Source organism: Pinus tabuliformis, chromosome 1_1 (genome assembly GCF_031772625.1).
Source record: "Pinus tabuliformis cultivar Carrire ecotype Pingquan chromosome 1_1, CPIR1, whole genome shotgun sequence".
Taxonomy (NCBI): domain Eukaryota; kingdom Viridiplantae; phylum Streptophyta; class Pinopsida; order Pinales; family Pinaceae; genus Pinus; species Pinus tabuliformis.
In genome coordinates, this window is record NC_142297.1 from 907,884,002 (window position 1) to 907,906,057 (window position 22,056).

Here is a 22,056-nt window from a genome sequence, read left to right on the forward strand (position 1 = left end):
TTGTTATTTTTTTTTGTAAACTTGGTACATCTACATCCTCAACATGTCCAATATATCATCCTGATTAGACAATGAATTGAACTGGTGACTTCACATCAAAGAATGCCTTAAGAGAGCACCTGATCACTGTTTATCCAAGACCTATGGACAATATTAATTATTGTTAATATTAATAATTAATATTACCCAATAATAATTAATAATTAATAATTATAATTATTAATAACAGCTATTAATAATTTATAAAGTTATTAGTAATTAATAGTTATTAATAATTGTTCGTTGGGGTAGCTCAAGTGGTAGTGGTCGTGGAAATGAAGTCTCACCGAACCGACAGTCTTGGGATCAAATCTTGTGCTACCCTCCTCCCATAGCGGGGTGAATAATGGACATGTAGAAACATGAAAATCAGAGTCCTACCAAGCTTACAAAAGAAATTAGTTATTAATCATTAATAATTAGTAAAAATTATTAATATTTATAAATTATTAAATGTTAATAATTTCTATTAATTTAATAATAATTGAAGGGATAAGGGATAAATATTATAAACCAAATAGATTGATACTATAAACCCAAGGGATTAATATTAAAAATCCAAGCGACTAATAAACCCAAGAGATTAGCGTTACGAACCTAGGGATTAATAAATCCTAAATATTATAAATATTATAAACCCAAGTGATTAATATTATAACCCACGGGATTAATATCACAAACCAAAGGGATTAATGAACCCAACTAATTATTAATATTATAAACCAAATGGGATTAATAAACCCAAGAGATTACTATTATGAACCCAAGAGATTAATATTATAAACCCCAAGGATTAATATTATAAACCCATGTGTTGTGTGTGCCTAATATACAACTTGAGTGAGCCTAATGGTTAAGAGCATGTGTTTCCACCTAAGAAGTCACTGGTTCAAAACTAGAGAGGGGTAGAGTATGTATTCCTTCGTAGACATAATAGTCAAATCGTTGCGCTGTGGTGGGTCCCTTGTCCCACAAACAAGGGAGTCTCATAACCAATTTGGCACTGTGGTGGGTCCCTTGTCCCACAAACAAGGGAGTCCCATATACCAATTTGGTGTCTAGCTTGGCCATGACCTTAAAATTGGATAATAATAATAATATTATAATCCCTAATATTAAAATTATAAATCCAAGAGATTAATATTACAAATTATAAACCCAACGGATTAATAATGAAAACTTGATGGATTAATATTGAAAACCTAATATATTAATATTCTAAACCCAAGGGATTAATAAATCCAAGGAATTTGTATTATAAACCCAATCGATTATAAACCCAAGAGATTTAAATTAAACACTAGGATTATTATTATAAGCCTTATGAATAATATAATACCCTAGGAATATGAACCCTTAGACTAATAAACCCAAGGATTGATATCATAAATGCAAGGGATTAATAAATCTAAGGGATTATAAAGTGAATATTAAAATACACTAATATTATAAACCTAGTATTAAACCCAAGTTATGTAATGTAACGACGTGATATTGAATAAATTACAATGTAATGTAACATTGCAACAATGATTGTTAAACTAATTTTCATATTGACACAATGTGAAGTTGGATACATTTGTGTATCATTCCAATGTTACAGTATTAAACTCCTCATAATATAAATCTAAGGGATTAATACTAAAAATCCAAGGAATTATAAACCTGAGGGAATAATATTAAACCCGAGGGATTAATATTATAAACCAATGGGATATAAACCATAAGATAAATATTTTAATCCATATAATAAACTTTAAACCCTAAGATTGATATCATGAATATTACGATTAATATTATAAACCCAACGGATAAATATTAAAAACCCAAGAGAATAAAATTAAACCCTAGGATGAATATTAAACCCTATGATTAATATTATAAACCCGAGGAATTTATATTTTAAGCCCAATGGATTATAAACCATAGTCAACCATGGTCTAAGGGTTTAATATTTTTCATAGGGTTTATAGTATTAATCTTAGGGTTTAATATAAAGCCCTAGGAATATGAACCCTTAGATTAATAAACCCAAGGATTGATATTATAAACCCAAGGCACTAATAAACACAAGGGATTAATATTGGAAAGATAAAAATAAAAAAGATTAATATTGTAAACCCAAGGTATATAAACCCTAAAAAAACATGGCTGACCATGGTTGATTTTCATAATTAAGACGAGACAATCTTTATCACAATGCAACGTTGGATCATGGTTGACAATGATTGATTTTTATATTGAGGGAATCATTGTCACAATGCGACCATGGTTTACCAAGGTTGATTTTCATATTGAGAGGATATTTATCACAATGCAACGTCGGACCATGGTTGACCATGGTCAATGATGATTGACTATGGTTGATTTTCATTTTGAGACAATTTTTGTCACAATGTGTCATTGGACCATGGATGACCATTATTGATTTTCAGATTGACTATGATTGACCATGTTTGACCATGATAAATTTCCATATTGAGACAATATCTATCACAATGTGACATTTAACAATGATTGAAAATGGTCAACCATGATTGAACATGGTTGACCATGGTTGATTTTCAAATTGAGACAATCTTTGTCAGAATGTGACGTTATACCATGGTTGACCATGATTGACCATGATTGACTAGGATTGATGATGGTTGAACATGATTTATTTTCATATTGATACAATCTTTGTCACAATGAGATGATGGACAATGGTTGACCATGATTATAAACCCAATGGATTGATATTAAACCCTATGAATAATATTATAAACCATATGGATAATATTATACCCTAGGAATATAAACCCTTAGATTAATAAACCCAGGGGATTAAGATAATATAAAAACAACGGAGTAATAAACACAAGGGATTAATAATATTAATGTCACAATGTGACGTTGGATACATTATTGTACCATTTCAATGTTATAGTATTAAACCCTTGATATTATAAACCCAAAGGAATAATATTAAATCATAGGGTATAATAAACATGGTTGGACCATGGTTGACTATGGCTAATCATGATTATAAACCCAAGGGATTTATATTAAACCCTAGGATTAATATTATAAACCCTATGAATAATAGTATACCTTGTGAATATGAACCCTTAGATTAACAAACCCAAGGGATTGATATTATAAACCCAAGGGATCAATACTAAAACACCAAGGGCTTATAAACCCAAGGGAATAATATTAAACTCAAGGGATTAATATTATAAACCTAAGGTATATAAACCCTAAAATAAACATGGTTGACCATGGTCGATTTTCATATTGAGACAATACTTGTCACAATGAGATGTTGGACCATGGTTGACCATAAATTATTTTCATATTGAGACAATATTTGTAACAATGCGGCATTGGACCATGGTTGACCATGGTTGATTTTCATATTGAGGCAATCTTTGTCACAATGCGACATTAACCCATGGTTGACAATGGTTGACCTTGATTTATATTATAAACCCAAGGGAATAATATAAACCCTAACATAAATATTAGAAACACTAAAATAAACATGGTTGACCACAATTTACCATGGCTGATTTTCATATTTAGACAATCTTTGTGAAAATGCAATGTTGGACCATATTTTACCATGCTTTAACCATGATTTATTTTCATATCAAGAGAATATTTTCCACAGTGAGACGTTAGACCATGGTTGACCATCGTTGATTTTCATATTAAGACAATCTTTGTCACAATGTGACGTTGGACCATGGTTGACCATGGTTGTCACAATGTGGCGTTGGACCATGAGACAATCTTTGTCACAATGTAACCATGGTTATTGACTAACAATGCAACATTGGACCATGGTTTATTTTTATATTGAGACAATATTTCTCACAATGTCACATTAGACCATGGTTGGCCATAATCGACCAAGGTCGACGATGTTTGACCAATGTTGACCATGATTTACCATGGTTTATGATGGTTGACAATGGTTGAGCATGGCTGATTTTCATATTGAAACAATATTTATCATAATGTGACTTTGGACCATGGTTGACCATGATTATAAACCCAAAGGTTTTATATTAAACCCTAAGGTTAATACTCTAAACCCTATGAAGAATATCAAGCCCTTGGAATATGAACCCTTAGATTAATAAACCCAAGGGATTGATATTATAAACCCAAGGGAATAATAAAACAAAGGGATTAATACTAAAACCCCAAGGGAATAATATTAAATGCAATGGATTAATATTTTAAACCCAATTTGTATAAACCCTAAGATAAATATTATTGAGACAATTGTTGCAACAAAACCTAAAATAATATTATTGAGAGAAACAATAAGATAATATTTTTGACCATGGTTGATTTTCATATTGAGACAATCCTTGCAACAATTTGATGTTGGACAATGATAGAACATGATTGATTTTTATATTGAGACAATCTTTATCGCAATTCGGCGTTGGACCATGGTTGATTTAGATATTGAGACAGTCTTTGTCATAATGTGATGTTGGACCATGGTTGACCATGATTTATTTATAACCCCAAGGGAATAATATTAAACCAAGGGAATAATATTAAACTAAGGGAATAGTATAAACCCAAGTTATATAGACTCTAGTATAAATATTATAAACCCTAAGGTAATCAAGGTTGACCATGGTTTACCATGGTTGATTTTCATATTGGTACAATCTTTGTCACAATGCGACATTGGACCATGGTTGACCATGTTTTATTTTCATATCAAGACAATCTTTGTCACAATGAGACGTTGGACCATGCTTGACCATGGTTGATGTTCATATTTAGACAATCTTTGTCATAATGCGACATCGGACCATGGTTGAACATGATTGAGTTTGATATTGAGACAATCTTGATCAACAATGTGGCATTGGACCATGGTTGACAATAAATGATTGTGGTCGACCATGTTTGACCAATGTTGACCATGATTGACCATGCTTGACCATCATTGACCATGCTTGACCGTGATTGATTTCCATATTGAGAAAATATTTATCACAAACACAAGGGATTAATATTATAAACCTTAGGATTAATATTATAAACCAAAGGGATTATTGTTATAAGCTAAAGGTATCATAAAGTGAAGGGAAAAATATTAAATCCTAATATTAATGTCATAAACCCTAGGCTTAATATTAAACCCTAGAAATATAAATAATATGATTAATATTAGGAACCATAGGGAATAATAAATTCAAGGGAATAATAAACCCAAGAGAGTAATACTATAACCCCAATGAAATAAACCCAAGGTAATAATATTATAAACCCAACGGGATAGTAAACCTAAGAAATAAATACTAAAATACCAAGGGATTATAAACCCAAGGGAATAATATTAAACCCAAGGGAATAATATTAAACCCAGGGGATTAATATTATAAAACGAAGGTATATAAACCCTAACATATATATTATAAACCCCAAAATAAACATGGTTGGTTTTGATTAACTATGGTTGATTTTCATATTGTGACAATCCTTGTCGCAATGCGACATTGAACCATGATTGTTTTACATATCGAGACAATCATTGTCACAATGCGACGTTGAACCATGGTTGACCATGGTCGATTTTCATATTGAGACAATTTTTGTCACAATGCGATGTTGAACCATGGTTGACCATGATTGACCATGGTTGGCCATGGTTTATATTATAAAACCGAGGGAATAATAAACCCAAGGAATTAATACTACAAACCCAAGATATTATAAACACAAGGGAATAATATTAAACCCAAGGGAATAATATAAGCCCAAGGTATATAAACCCTAAGATAAATATTATAAAGCCAATGGATTAATATTTTAAACTCAAGAAATATAAACCCTAAGATTAATATTAGAAACCCTAAAATAAACATTAAACTCTTATATTAATATTATAATCCTCAGGGTTAATATTATAAATCCAAGAGATTAATAAACCTAAGGATTATAAATGAGGGGAACAACATTGAACCCTCACATTAACTTTAAACCATAGGAATATAAACCCTAAGATTAATAAACTAAAGGGATTATTATTAGAATCCTAAGGTAGTATAAAGTGAAGGGATTAATATTAGACCCTAAGATTAATATTATAAACACTAGAATTAATATTAAACTCTAGGAATATAAACCCTTTTATTAATATTAGAAACCCTAGGGAATAATAAACCCAAAGTATTAATACTAAAACCCCAAGGGATTATAAACCTAAGGAAATAATATTATAAACCCAAGGGAATAATAAACCCAAGGGATTAATACTAAAACCCCAAGGGATTATAAACCCAAGAAAATAAAATTAAGCCCAAAGGATTAATATTATAAACCAAATGTATATAAACCCTAGCATTAATATTATAAACTCTAAAATAAACATGGTTAACCATGGTTGACCATGATTTATTTTCATATTGAGACAATCCTTGTCACAATGGACATTGGACCATGGTTTACTATATTTTACCATGATTGATTTTCATATTGATAAAATCTTTATCACAATGCAATGTTGGACCATGTTTGACCCTGGTTGATTTTCATATTGAGACAATCTTTGTCACAATGCAACATTGGACCATGGTTGACCATGGTTAACTGTGTTTGATATTATAAACCCAAGGGATTAATACTAAAAACCAAAGGGAATAATATAAACCTGGGGTATATAAACCCTAAGATAAATATTAGAAACACTAAAATAAACATGGTTGACCATAGTTGACCATGGTTTATTTTCATATTCACAAAATCTTTGTCAAAATTCCCCGTTTGACCATGATTGATTTTCATATTAAGACAATCTTTGTCATAATGAGACGTTGGACCATGGTTAACCATGGTTGTTCATGGTTGGTTTTCATATTAAGAAAATATTTGTTAGAATGTGACGTTGGATCGTGGTTGATCATAATTGACCATGGTCAACTATGTTTGACCAACATTGACCATGAATGATGATAGTCGATGATGGTTGACAATGGTTGAGCATGATTGATTTTCATATTGAGACAATCTTTGTGACAATCTGACATTGGACCATGGTTAACCATGATTATAAGCTCAATGGATTTATATTAAACCTTAGGATTAATATAATAAGTCCTATGAATAATGTTATAACCTAGGAATATGAACCATTAGATTAATAAACCCAAGGGATCGATATTATAGACCTAAGGGAATAATAAACCCAAGGGATTAATACTAAAACCCCGAGGGATTATCCAAGGGAATAATATTAAACCTAATGGATTAATACTATAAACCCAAAGTATATAAACCCTAAGATAAATGTTATTGAGACAATCCTTGAAACAAATCCTAAGATAATATTATTGAGACACACCCAACATAATATTATTAACTATGGCTGATTTTCATATTGAGACAATCCTGGTCACAATGCGATGTTGGACCGTGGTTGTCTATGGTTTAGCATGATTTATTTTTATATAGAGACAATCAAATTATCAATGCAACGTTGGACCATGGTTGACGATGGTTAATTTTCATATTGAGACAATCTCTGCCACAATGCGGTGTTGGACCATTGTTGAGCATCACTGATTTTATAAACCAATAATTGATATTCCATGGGTATTGAATTTGGTTTAGATTAATTAGCTATTTTTTAAAAATCCCTTTGGCATTTAATAATAATTAATCCTTTGGGTTTATTAATGCCTTAGGTTTATAATATTGATCCCTTGAGTTTACAATATTGATCCTTTAAATTTATAATATCAATAATCCACTGAGTTTGTCATATTATTGATAATATCAACAATACTATCATATTATTAAACCATCTCGGTGAATCCTCTCCATCCACTCTAAAAAATTAAAATTAGCAAACCCACATCCAAAACTTGAAATATGAATGGATATCAACATAATAAATGTGTAAAATTATATATCAATATACTAAGTGATAGTTATTATTATATTATTATAAATTTATTAAGATTAAAATAATATTATCAAGTTAAAAATGTTATTAATAACCTATTATATTATCAATATATCAATGTTTAATAATAATAATAATATGATTATTAATATAATATTATTATAATATTATAATATTTATTTTTAACAATATTATTAATTTTAAATAATTTTAAATATATATTTTAATTATTTTTTCAAAAATAAATATGATTTTTATAAATAAAACTTACCAGTTATAATTTATATTAATTTTCTTAGAAAGTTATTATTGATTTTTAAAATGATTTTTAGAAATATGATTACATGTTTAAGTTTTCTATAAGGAAACATTTTCTCCTAATAATGTATTAATGATTTTTAAAATAATTAATTTATATTGTTTTAAATATTATTTTCTTTTAGATTATTAAACTATTTTTAATCAAAATAATATTGACAAACAATTTGTTTCCCATCTAATTATCAACAAATTTTTAAAATAATTAATTTATTTTCTTTTAGATTATTAAACTATTTTTAATCAAAATAATATTGACAAACAATTTGTTTCCCATCTAATTATCAACAAAATTAATCATATATATATAACCTTTAAAAAAATACTTTTAAATTTTTATTATAATCAATATAATTATTATAAATTATTATTATGTTAATAATTATTCTTCATCTTTTAAGTAAAATTATATTTATAATTTTATATTAAAATTATATTACTAATTATTTTCATTATATAATATTCATATTTTCTCCAAAACTTATATAGAGAAAAAAAGTGTCGTATTTTTAAACATAAATCTCGGTTCATCATCAAAACCAAATCACTCATATTTTAACGAAAAATGTAAAGTTACCAAATTCATTGTTCTCCACATAGATCACCCAAGCTGCAAAACACTTAGTGTTCCAATACATAGTTCAAGGCCAAAAATACAATATTCCTAAATAAATTCATCCACATATTATTTATTTTGAATTTAATTTTATTATTATTTTAATATAGGTAACATACATCCTTGACCGAAAATACCCAATCTATCAATGTCAAAAGCACAAATCTCAGAACTTCTTCTGAACAGAATAAAATTCATATAAACCCTAGTTTTAAACGAGCTTTTCTTAGACCAAAATTAAAGTGCAAAACTATGCAGCATTCAATTTCACGATATTCTTTGCCAATTTTAACATCGGTTCGCACAAAATTTTATACGGAGGGCATGTTTGTGCTGAATTTTGATCGCGTTTAATTTCATTAATAGCAGCCAAGCCTGAATGGAACCCATCATAACCCTGAGATTCTAAAGTAACATACCAAACAAATGTTGCAGCGACAGAGCTTTAGAGAAGTTCCCATTAAAAAAAAAAACTCGTGTTTGCTAGCAAGCTTGCTGGCCTTGTGGACTTTTATATCACACTCCCTGCACAATGCAGCCTCATCTGCACAACATATCACTGAAGCAGCTGCCTGCTCGCAAGCATCGGCACTGGATCCCCATGATAAAAAGCAATCCTCCTTAACAAAATTAAGCACACTTCCATACCTTAATTTATCCTAAAGCTTGCCAGAACTAAAGCCACATTAACCCATCTTTCCAATTCTCGTTAGCAAATCTCACTAACGAAAACAAACACTGAAAACTTAGTAGATACAGAAACACCTTCCACTAAAAGTATTGAAGAATATTCTTAAGCATGAAAATTTACTCACATTTTTTCATGAAAGTTATTAATCTATAAATAGATTTTGTTATAATATCACCAGCTTAAATCATGGCTTATTAATACAATATGTTAAAAAAACCGTAACACACTTTTTAATTTATAAATAGATTTTGTTATAATATCACCAGCTAATATCATGGCTTATCAATACAATATGTTTAAAAAACCATAACACGGTTCATATGACATTTGTTCATATAACATTTTTTTAATTAAACAATTTAATTAAAAGAGAAAAAATGACATAACTACTTTGAAATAAATCTCAACAATTAATTTGTGTATACTACTATAAATATTTTAGAATATTCTATTTATGGAAGCTAAATCTCTACCATCCACTTAATATTTATTCATAATCAAATTAAAATTGTGAAGTCTTGTTCCACAATAGACACTTCATGGATGGTAGGGATTTATCCTTCAATGAATATTCTATAATATTCTTAGTAGTAGTCACAAATCAAAAGTATGGTGGAAATAAGACTTCCATGTCCTGTGTAGTTGTCATTGTGAGTCTCTAGGTTTCATTCTAGAATCTGTTGATTCTCATATAATGAGTTGGAGTCATTATCTAGAAGTGCCTAAGTGAGTGTGTAATTTCCTATATATGTAATTGTTGAAATGAATAATATGCAGTGTGTGAGATTTGTGTTGTGAAAACTCACTCTATGTTCTTGTGTTGTGTAAAATCACTCTCTGTTCTCTCTTCTAGTTTTCTATTATGATACGGGAGCCTGTTCTGACCTGACTTCTTCACGGGAAGGCCAGGAATATGTAAGAAATATTCTTTCTTCTAGTTTTCTATCATGGTACGGGAGCCTGTTCTGACCTGACTCCTTCACGGGAGGGCCAGGAATATGTAAGAGATCTTGAGAGGAGTGTGTGAGATCAGAGATTAAATTATTGTGAAATTTTTTGTGCACTTTATGCTGGTGTGTTGTGTGAACTTGCAAATCTGAGAGTGGTGCGAGAATTTTCTTTTTCACTCTTTGCTCGCAAGAGACCTTCCCAAACGTGTAACTCAGATCCAACGTTATTGTCGGCCCTGGACATGCTTGGTTCTGGATTCGACTGTGCCAACTGGGTGGAAATCGAAGCCATCCTGAAGCTCGACGTCTCGCTCGATCAGAAGAATCCTTTCAAGACAGACACAACTCTCTGGATCGTAAATTTGCATATCTTTCAAGATCAAGAACGGGCCTGAGAAATACTGATCAAATCTTGAGCCATCATAGAATATTTATTTTTGAGATTCCCTCATTGTTATACCTACCCCTGTGATCTTTTGCTTATCTGTTGCATGGGTGAAGTTCTGATTAACTGAAAACAATTCAGAGGAAATGGCTCTCTACAGGATTCTCAAATGGGTGAAGTTTTGATTAAATGAAAACAATTAAGTGGAAATGGCTCTTTACGAGATTCTCGAAGAGGCATTACGGGGCATGCAACAACAAACGTGGGGAAATCCACAACAGAGATAAGGGACTCTACAGGATAGTTTGACAGTTTGGCTTGACATCTACAATACCGCAGAGGAGGTGGCTCACGGCTTTGACCATGCAGCTTATAAGATACGAGGATCTAAGGCCTGGCTTAATCTCTCACTCCACGATCTAAATATTCAATCAACAACAATTGATCTTCGAAGGTGGAAAGGTTCGCATAATTAAGGTGTCGATCACTTACATAATTCGCAGAATTAAACTGTTGGCATTCATCTTCAAGATCTCGCTTTACTCAAGATAGTGAGCGGAGACACGGAGATATCTGATTAGTTCAATGCTCAGATATTATGCAGCCCTAAAGTGCGGAAATAAAATTGTGTATTGGAGCGATGATTGTTTTCGTGGGTCAATTTTTTAGGGTTTGTTTGCGCGTTCAAATGTGCAGTTGTGTGCAAATTCAGATTAAAAAGGATGGAAGGTTTTTAAATTGGAAGCCTCGGTGTTCGAAATATCGATTCTTGTGTGTTAGTAATTTTGGTTAAAAAAGGGTTGGTGGTTCTTAAACTGGAAGCCACGGTGTTTTAAACATCAATTCTTGTGTAAGGTCAGGTTGCTTGATCAACTTTTGAGCACATTTGTATCCAGACCTCCACCCTATCAACTGACGGATAGTCAAAAGCCAAAGCATGGTGGTTGGTCCATAGGATGGTTCATTACTTGATGGCTCTTATTGAGGGTCCATAGGATGGTTAGTCAAAAGCGAAATATCCGAGCGATGGTGGTTGGTCCATAGGATAGATAGGATGGTTCATTACTTGATGGCGTCAAGTTGTCAATATTGTTGATCCTGCAAAGTTCATCAATGATGGTTGGTCCATAGGATAGATAGGATGGTTCATTACTTGATGGCGTCAAGTTGTCAATATTGTTGATCCTGCAAAGTTCATCAATGATGGTCAAAGGCAGTTACCTTTTAAATGGAGATAAAGTGACAACTCAAAGATGTGGTGGTGAGAGAGAAATGTTTGTGAGATTCCAGAGTGGATGTAGGCGCTAATGAAAACCAGTGAGACATATATTTATTTATTGCTATAATATGTTTTCCATGTAAGCATTAAGGGAGGTGTTGGAAGTAATGCTTCCATGTCATGTGTAGTTGTCATTGTGAGTCTCTAGGGGTCATTCTAGAAGTTATTGATTCTCATATAATCAATTGGAGTCATTATCTAGAAGTGTCCAAGTGAGTGTGTAATTTCCTATATATGTAAATGTTGAAATGAATAATATACAGTGTGTGAGATTTGTGTTGTGCAAAATCACTCTCTGCGCTCTCTTCTAGTTTTCTATTTTTCTATTCTATCAAAGCAGTTATGCCGCATGCCCATTTTTCCATTTTAATTAAATTGATTAACTAAAAGAAAAACCATATGAAGTAAGTCATCCTAACAAAGCCTATTTACAACTTAATAACCTCTGTGGTAACTTGAGGTGATTCTCTATAGCTAATAATAATTTAAAATAAAGTTATAATTATGCCTATAAACATGACTATTTTGAAATAAAATTGCCAAAATTTAATTTAATTATCAATAATTATTAGGTGGATGGTAGAGATTTAACCTCCACAAAATATTCTAGAATATTCTTAGCAGTGTCCATTGTCTACAAATCAAAGTTTGAGATTTATATCCAATGCAAGTTTGAGATTTATATCCAATGCAGTTATGCATTTTTTACTCTTTTAATTAAATTGATTAATTGGAAAAAATGCCATATAAACAAGTGTTGTATGAAGTGAGTTATGGTTTTTGGGACATGTGGTATCGATCCATTTTTAGTATTGTAACAAAGTTTGTTTACAAGTGCCCTTTTTATTGTAACAAAGTTTATTTACAAGTGCCTTTTTTTTATAAGTTTTCTATGTATCATGAAGTAAGTTTTTTTATTTTTATTATACTGTGCTAGTTAGGTAGATAGGCATGTCTATTTTGGAATAATGTTTGCATGGTTTTAATTTATTTACCCATAATTATTAGAGAATCGTAGGGATTTAAACTCCATAGAGTATTATTAAAGGTTAAAATTTATTTCAAATGTTATTATACCATTTTTTCCCTTTTAATTAAATTGATTACTAAAAATAATTGCCATATGAACATGGTGCCATATGCATTCGAGTTAAAGTCTTTTTGGGCATGTGGTGTTATTAGTAAGCCAAAGCCTATTCACATGTTAAAAATCTTGATAGTAGAGTGATAATGAATCTCCATAGTGATGAATCATGTTTTTTTTTAATGTATATATGTTTTATTTTTTAAATATATGTATGTTTAATTCATATATTAGTTCTTTTTATAATAAATAATAATAGTAATTGAAAACAAAGTTATAGTTTATTTAAATTTTATGACTTTAAAAGAAATGTAATATGAAATGTATAATAAGATAAGTATTTTGATATTTATAAACATTTAACAACCATTTAATTTTATATATTTATATTATTTATATCGTGAGTTAAATTTTATACCAATATTAAAATTAATTTAAATAATTAAACTTTTCTTATTAATAAGCCTTCCTATTAATTTTAATAATATAATATACTCTGGGTCACAGTGATCCAATTTTAATAATGCTATATACTTATTTTAATAACGTCATATACTTTGAGTCACAATGATCAAATTTATATCTCATGGTGCAGGAAAGCCATGGTTGAAAATTAAATTTAGTTTGAAAAGTCTTATTAATAATCCTTCTTATTAATTTTAATAATGCTATATACTTATTTTAATAACGTCATATACTTTGAGTGACAGTGATCAAATTTATATGTCATGGTGCAGGAAAGCCATGGTTGAAAATTAAATTTAGTTAGAAAAGTCTTATTAATTTTAGTTTGAAAAGTCTTATTAATTTTAGCGTATCAAATAAAATGTTAACGTCATAATAATAAAGCTCTCCAAAAATAAAGTTAATTTGTCTTTAACTCCACAAATATGACATGAACCTATGTTGACTTCTCTCTTAACAAATAAGATAAAACGTGCTAAGTTTTAAGCTCATTTAAAAAATGGTAAAATCAATTAATTCAAAACATAAATATCTAAACTCACCAAATAAAAAATAAAACTATTTAATCCGAATATATACCAATGTAATTTATTGTCAGTAGCCTTTAAGAGAATTTCTCATTAAACTTCCAAACTTGAAGAAGTTACTCTTAACTTTGATTTATTATGTTAACTTAATTGATAAAAGTATTATCACTTTTATTTAACTTAATTTTTATTACAATATTATTTTTCACTTAAATTTAGTTTTTAAATTAATTTATTTAACAAATTTAAAGAAGTTACTCTTAACTTTGATTTATTATGTTTTAAACGATTTTGGTTTATTACGTTTTTAAACTTTTTATTATTAAATTTAGGAGGGACAATTTATTTCTCTGTTAACTTAATTGATAAAAGTATTATCACTTTTATTTAACTTAATTTTTATTACAATATTATTTTTCACATAAATTTAGTTTTTAAATTAATTTATTTAACACATTTAAATTTAAATACAGTTTGAATGGGTTTCATGATTAAAAACATATATTTGTTTTAAAAAGTTATATGTTCAAAACCAAAAAATAAACCTAATGGTTAAAATCTTATATTTGTTACTTAAAAATTACAGATTCAAAATCAAAGAACTAAATCTAAACGAGTACTCAAAACTTGGCTTCCAGATCACAAATTCAAAACCAAAAAATTAAATCTAAATTAAGCACTCAAAACTTGCATGGGATGGATTAAATCTAAATTAAGCACTCAAAACTTGACTGCCATGCCATGCATGTTACACCTTGGCAAGTAGTGACTGACACCTTAATATAATACATTTAACTCCTTCTTGCACACCTTAGTATAATACATTTGATTTTGCACACATCTTTGCTATGTGGAAATTCCACCATCAACTGCTCAGATCTTGTAGCTTGAGTATTTTAGCCATCCAATTTGTAGATATCCATTGCTTTTATCTGTGCCCTGTCATGTAGGATGGAATTTCATTTAAAATGGTAGGATATATTCACTGCCACTGACCAGAATGCCTGTGTTGGTGACAATTGGTCACTTATTATCCACACTGTCACTCATCATATCACCACCCCTCCAACACTTCTGGAGTTAACAGTCCGAGGCCAGAAGTAGGAGTTGAAACCACGGTTCTATCGACGCCCGAAGGGCCGCTTGCGGCAGGGGACGGGGTAGACGGTAAGCTAATACACAAACTGAGGTTGAGGTCGGCGTTCTCTTTCGCGTCCAAAGCCGCCGGCTCGACACGCGAGCTTTCCGATCGATCGTATCGGAAGAAGTCAGCTATCTCCGGCGTTCTAGGGTTCTGGAATGCCGGAATTTCGAGGTCAGGAATAGGCCGAGGGACGGGGATAATGTTGCTGTCGTAGGGCTGGCCGAGAGGACGAGGGGACTGGGGGTCGATTCCCTTGATCAGCAATTTTCTCTTGATGTGAGTGTTCCAGTAGTTCTTTATCTCGTTGTCCGTCCGCCCCGGCAATCTTCCTGCAATAAGAGACCACCTGCGAAGTTTCACAGACTTATCAATATCATTTCGGTACACAATTGCTACAACTTCAGAATCGAAATTGGGAATTTATTGGAGCAAGAGAGGCGAAGAAATTCTATACTTGTTGCCGACGACGGAGTGGAGTTTGATGATGAGTTCGTCTTCTTCTTCTGTGAAGCTTCCACGCTTGAGATCGGGACGCAGGTAGTTTATCCATCGCAGCCTGCAGCTCTTTCCGCATCTCGGCAGCCCTGCAATCGGAAAATCAAGAAACATTAAATATGAACAGAAAATCAAGAAACATCAAAATATATGAACGGAAAATCAAGAAACATTAAATATGAACGGAAAATCAAGAAACAACAGTATATATGAACGGAAAATCAAGAAACAGTATATCGGAAAATCAAGAAACGTTATATATGAACGGAAAATTAAAGGGCAGCCATTAATTCCGTTAAGAAAGCTGAGCGCAGGCAAGCAATTACCTGCGGCCTTGGGAAGGGAACGCCAGCTGCCTTCGCCGTTGGCTCGAATGTAAGCAATGAGGCGGTGGTCTTCTTCTTTTGTCCAGGCCCCTTTGTTTGTATGAGCCTTCTCGCAGCAGGGAGATCTTCCCATCTTCATATACAAGCCTAGGCAATGGCAATGGACAACGAGAAGGAAACCACCACGTATGTATTTATAACCTAAATAAAGAGGCGGTGAGGGCAGGTATAGGATTTCTTTGTTTTATATTGCTATGTTAAAGTAGACATTGATGTATAAGGATACTGCCATCTACGTTTTAATCAATCGTTTTATAAAACGACAAAATTGTCAAATTTTCTTTTATTACATTCCTATAAAAATAACTTTTATAATCGATATAATAATATTCTCTAGAGAGGGTTTTAGCATTATTCCCATTTCTCCACCTTTACATTGTGAAATTCACTATCGTTCCTTATAATTATTCCAGTTGCTTCACCTTTACATTGTGAAATTCACTATCCTCCCTTATAACAATATTATCCATTTCAACATAAGGTTTTATCATAATTCTTTTCTACGTCTATAACAGTAGCTTTTTATTAAGGTTTTATCATAATTTTTTTCTACGTCTATGACAGTAATTTTTTATTAAGGGCTTGTAAGTGGTTGGGTTATTTATGATTAAAAAAAATCTTGGCACGATAATTAAGTTGAAGCTTACGCTTTACTTTTGGGAATCAAGTTGCCATTTTCTCACTTTCTCACTGGGTGATTTCAAAAGCACCATTCACTATATATGTTTAAATATTTCCCCATTGAAACCCATTTTTCATTGGATTCATTTATTCTTCTTTTTGTTTTCCAAATTTGCCCTTTTACTTACATTGCCCACCCTAACGACTTATTTGTAGATTTGTAAGAATTTTTTTAAAATGTTTGGGATCATGTTATCAATGGGAAGCATTCGACATTCTCATCAAACCCACGAAATGTGTGTTTGATAGCCATAGTCTCAATTGCATGCAAAGGCTATCAGTTTTGTCACCTCATCATTGTGCATTCCTCAGTATAAATCTTTTTCATGTAACAAGATCTTACAAACTAGTTTGGTGATGGTTGTCTTGTCGAACAATCATGTAATAGGATGGTTGTTTTGTCGAACAATTTGCCTCAGAAAGCATATGTTATTAATTATTGTAGTTTAATTTTTTTGGGATCATTGTTCTTCCATTTTTTCTCTTTGTCGCCAACTTTATCTCCTAGCTCTTCTGTGATCTTAGCTCTTCCAGCCTTTTCCGATCCACAACTATGTTCCTTTGTAGCTTATATTGTCATCATGGTTATTTGTAGCCTCCCATGGGGCTTGACTCAATAAACCTTCATTGGTGGCATACTAAACAATACCCTTAATTTGATTGTATATTGAAAAATACTTCTAAAAATCACATTATTTAACCCCTTTGCAATAAGAACCCAATACACCTTCCGAATTTAAAAAACCCCTACTTTCACTAGATATCATAGGTGTCCATTTTTTCATAACATTTTTTATTCCCCTTTATATTTTTTTGATTAACTTTGAGCTCCATTTTTTATACCTGCCAATATAAAAGCCATTTACCTCTTATTATATGCTCAATATATTATGTCATTTTTCCCCATATATATATATATATATATATATATATAAATGCATGTGGTATGTTATTGCTCTTCTAGTGAAGTTTTCTCTGTTCTAGCTAAATGAAGATATTATCGAGCTCTACTCCTCCTTACTCACCTAAAAAAATTAGTTGGACAACCTTGTAGTTCCAGTGTAAGAATTATTTGCCAAATTCAAAATGAAATCAATGCAATCTAAAGTCAACTATGAGATATTAAGGCATGTAGGCATTAGAATTTCATGTGGCATTCCTCTACTGGGAATCTTGGTTCAACTTCCCCACTTGAAGTGCACTTTACTACCTTGGATCTATTGTAGCTCTTGGGGATTCTTTAGCAACTTTATAACCTATTGGTCCTCCTTCCTCCACATATTTAACTTAATATTTTTCTTTTAACTTAATATTTTTCTTTTGTAACCTATGAGGCTTACACTAGTTGGTTTGCATAGTGTTTAGTCTCCACCACATCACTAATTCAAACCTCAAGTGGAAAGATTGAAAATAAAAGCAACTTTGAAAAAAATATTCACAATCTTGGTGAATAACATGGTTCTTCTTTCATCCAATAATTGACCAATTCTTACACTAAAAAAATTAAAAATTAAAAAATATTCTTACACTAAAAAAATTAAAAAATAAAGATTATTCTTACATTAGGTAAACCTTTAGTAAGTAATGTGGAGAAGCTTCCACTTACCTGCTAATGGAACGTTGTTGGAATGCAGTTTGTTGAAGTCTGTGTTGTGATTGCCGGGTGGTGGCCGTCGGTGTCACTGTCCGAGTAGGTAGAGGAATAGGAAATCAAAGCCCCACTCCCACTCACAGCATTATTCAAGTAGAAGCTTCCATTCATCTCCCACTGGGTAGCTTGGGTTTATCACTTCGTCTCGGCGTGTTGTGTTGTCGTCAACTTCAGTGAACATTTTCTTACCAACTTCTTTTTATATTTTTGTGCGCGACAAATGATAAAAAGCAACATGGTAGTTGGGTAAATCTAATAATTCTACTTCTGCCACAGGTTGGTGAATAGGTGGAACTAATTCTTAACGTATAATTATTTGTTATTTCTTATCAACTTGTTTAAAAATCGACGGAGACTAAAGGTGGCCGTCGTGTTCGACAATGACGTATGCAGACAAAAAAGAAAAAGAAGAAATGCAGACAAAAAATGAATTAGGTTAAAAGAGGAAGCTCAGTCAACATGAAAAAACTGAACCATATTATTATGTTTTGTGTGTGGAGAAATAACACTGTGCTGTAATAGATCTCTCTATCAACATCATATGATACAAACAAAAGTAATTGGTATGATATTTCGATTTTTATATAAGGTTAATAGCATAGTGGTCAAACATTTGGCCCCTTTAAATTTTGCTTATAGTATAGTCTAGTCATCAAATTTTAAAATCGTACATTGTATTAGCTCAAGAAAAGAGATGTTTGCTTAAAATGTTAATAAAATTACATGGATAAGAACCGTGAGAAACCAAATGAATGAAAAATGTTATAAAATTGATAAAATATAAATGAGTGAGAATACTGAAGAGGAACGCATAAAAATGAAAACAAGTTTGGTAAAACAAGAGAGTGGTATTTAAAAAATATGTTAAAAAAGTACTATATTTATTTATGTTTATCAATTATTTATTTTATAGGGTTGTTTTAAAAATAAAAAAAAACTGTGATTAAAAAATATTAAATATAATTAAAATGAAAATTAAGATATTTTAATACAAATGAAAGAATAATAAGGGAAAAAATTTGTACATGAAAATTTTAACATAAACAACGATAAGGTTTGGAAAAGATTTTGCTAGTTTGCAATAACCATCCATGAGGAAATAGGGAAAATACTAAATATTAATAAAATAAATATTATTAAAAGAGAGTTTAAGGCACGTTGTACTAAAAGTGAGAGAAATCATAAAAAAGTGAACAATGCATACAGTTGTCTAAGCACCAAAAGAAAAATACGAAATATTAATAAAATAAATATTATTAAAAGAGAGTTTAAGGCACGTTGTACTAAAAGTGACAGGGATCATTAAAAAGTGAACAGTGCATGTGGTTGTTTAAGCCCCAAAAATGTTTAAGGGTTGAGAAAGGTCGGTGAGTTTCCAATAATCATCGACGAGGAAATGGTGTGTAAAGAGGTCATATATAAAGTTCATGAATATATATAGTTTTTGAAGAGGAAATTTAGATAGTGTTGTTTTTTTTGTTTTTGTTTTTTTCTCTCTGAGGCATGGGTTTTATGGGTTTTATTTAGATACTTTTGTGTATCTATAAATTAATTGAAGGTGGGTTGATTCATCTAACTGATATATAGTTGGTTTAGTAAAAGTTGTCTCGAATAAATAAGTGGGTGGGATAAAGTGGAAGGAAGTTTGGATTGGTTATTAATATTTGAGGGGATGTTGGAAGATTCTTTGAGGTTTTGGAAGTGGGTAATATTTGGAGATGAATCAGATTATTTTTCAGTTATTTTGGAGGTGGTGTAGGTAAGGAAGAGGACTCTAATCCCATTTAAATTTATTGTAGAATGGTTGAAGGAAGAGTTTATCAATTTAATTAAGGGAATTTGGAGACCAAATGATGAATGTTGGTGGAGTCAACTTAGTTTGAACGAAAATTGAAAAGAATTAAGCTAGACAATCATTAGTTGGGTTTATGCAAAATGAAAGAGAGATGAGCAAAATTATGTAGAAATGGAGGAATATCTTGCTAAATGACATGAATCAGATGGAGTGGGATTATATATATTTGAAGAAGAAAAATAACACACGAAGTTGATGGATGAGGGAAAGGTTACCAATGCTACCTATGGAGATGAATGTAACACCCCCAAGATGACCATTTTGTGTATTCTACATATCATGTTTAGGCAACTGAGTCAGGAAAATTTTTGGGGCTTGCATTCCCATGTACATATGCATTGAAGCCATTATGCTTATGTACATATGTTTTAAGGCCAGAGGGACTGTGTGATTTTAGGCTGATAATTCTATGTGCTAAAAGCATAGTGAGCTTAGCTATGTAAATATGTAATCACATTATTATTAATCAGTACACCACTCACATAGACCAAGTTAGACAAGAGCGATGGGGGTCTCGGACTTCACAAGTAGGAATGAGGGTTAAGGGATAAGTGATGATGGGCTTAACCCAAGGGGGATAAGTCAATGTTAAAATGAGCCAAAGGTCTAAATTGCACAAGTTTTTATCTGAAGTCATTAAGTGTCTTCCTTGAGTGTCGGTTGTTATTTTTGGCACATGCACATAAAAATGAGAGATTTAGTGGTATTCCATCATTCTTACCTTGCTTTCTACTGCATTTCTTGGATGGAGAAGGGTGTGACCTCATGATACAATTACCTTGTTGACCTTAAGTGAATCTAGGTGTGCACATCTCCTTTTTTTTTTCCATGGGTTAAGATGGAGCCCTAGAGAGAGAAGTGTAGGGATATATATCCCTGTGTGGGGACTAGAGGGTACCTAGAAACCTTCGAGGGAAGTTGGAGCTCCTATAGTTGTATGGCCTTGAGACTTCTTAGTTTTCCTATGCTCGAGCCTTGGAAGAGTAATGGTGTAGTGCAAGGACTACAAATATAGAGAATGTGGCACTGAATTGGGTTGTGTAGGTTGATGGGAAATGAGAGATTGTGTATTGGATTTTTGTTGGGTTTTGATATCATGGTCTTAACCATTTTTTTAATGAATTAAGGGTAATAACAAGGTTAAAGAATCCTTTACCTTGGTGGAGTAATAGACCTAGCTTTTGGGTGACCTACTTCCATGAGATTATGACTGGTTTGCTATATGGCTAGTTGTAACATTTAAGTTACTACAACCATTCAAAGGTTCTTATAAACTAATTGTTCTTATTATGTGCTTAAATACTTTATTCTATATTTAGTTTTGTGTATGCATGCATCATGTTATTTATATGTGTTTCCTGCATGTGGAATTACGTGATATAAAAAAACATAATTTATGTGGTATTAAATTATAGTTGTATTTGTGATGAATTCAGAATGAAACTAAGGAATTTCTAGTAACATGGCATCACAATAGGCATTTTAAGGTGGTTGCATACATTATAGCTAGTTTCCAAATGAAGGTTACAATACTCAGTCTCTATGGGTTAGAAGTTTGCTTGCAAAGGA

General features: G+C 31.4%; 1 protein-coding gene across 1 annotated transcript; it reads right to left on the reverse strand.

Moving 5' to 3' along the window:
* Positions 1 to 14,921: 14,921 nt before the first annotated feature.
* Positions 14,922 to 16,413, reverse strand: LOC149217350 (MYB31 transcription factor31-like). Its single transcript, XM_089391347.1, has 3 exons — positions 16,241 to 16,413; positions 15,874 to 16,003; positions 14,922 to 15,765 (listed from the first exon to the last, which is right to left on the reverse strand). Exons 1-3 carry the CDS (start codon positions 16,377 to 16,379, stop codon positions 15,330 to 15,332), a joined length of 705 nt encoding a protein of 234 aa, XP_089247473.1. The 5' UTR covers positions 16,380 to 16,413; the 3' UTR covers positions 14,922 to 15,329.
* Between the last annotated feature and the right edge of the window lie 5,643 nt (positions 16,414 to 22,056).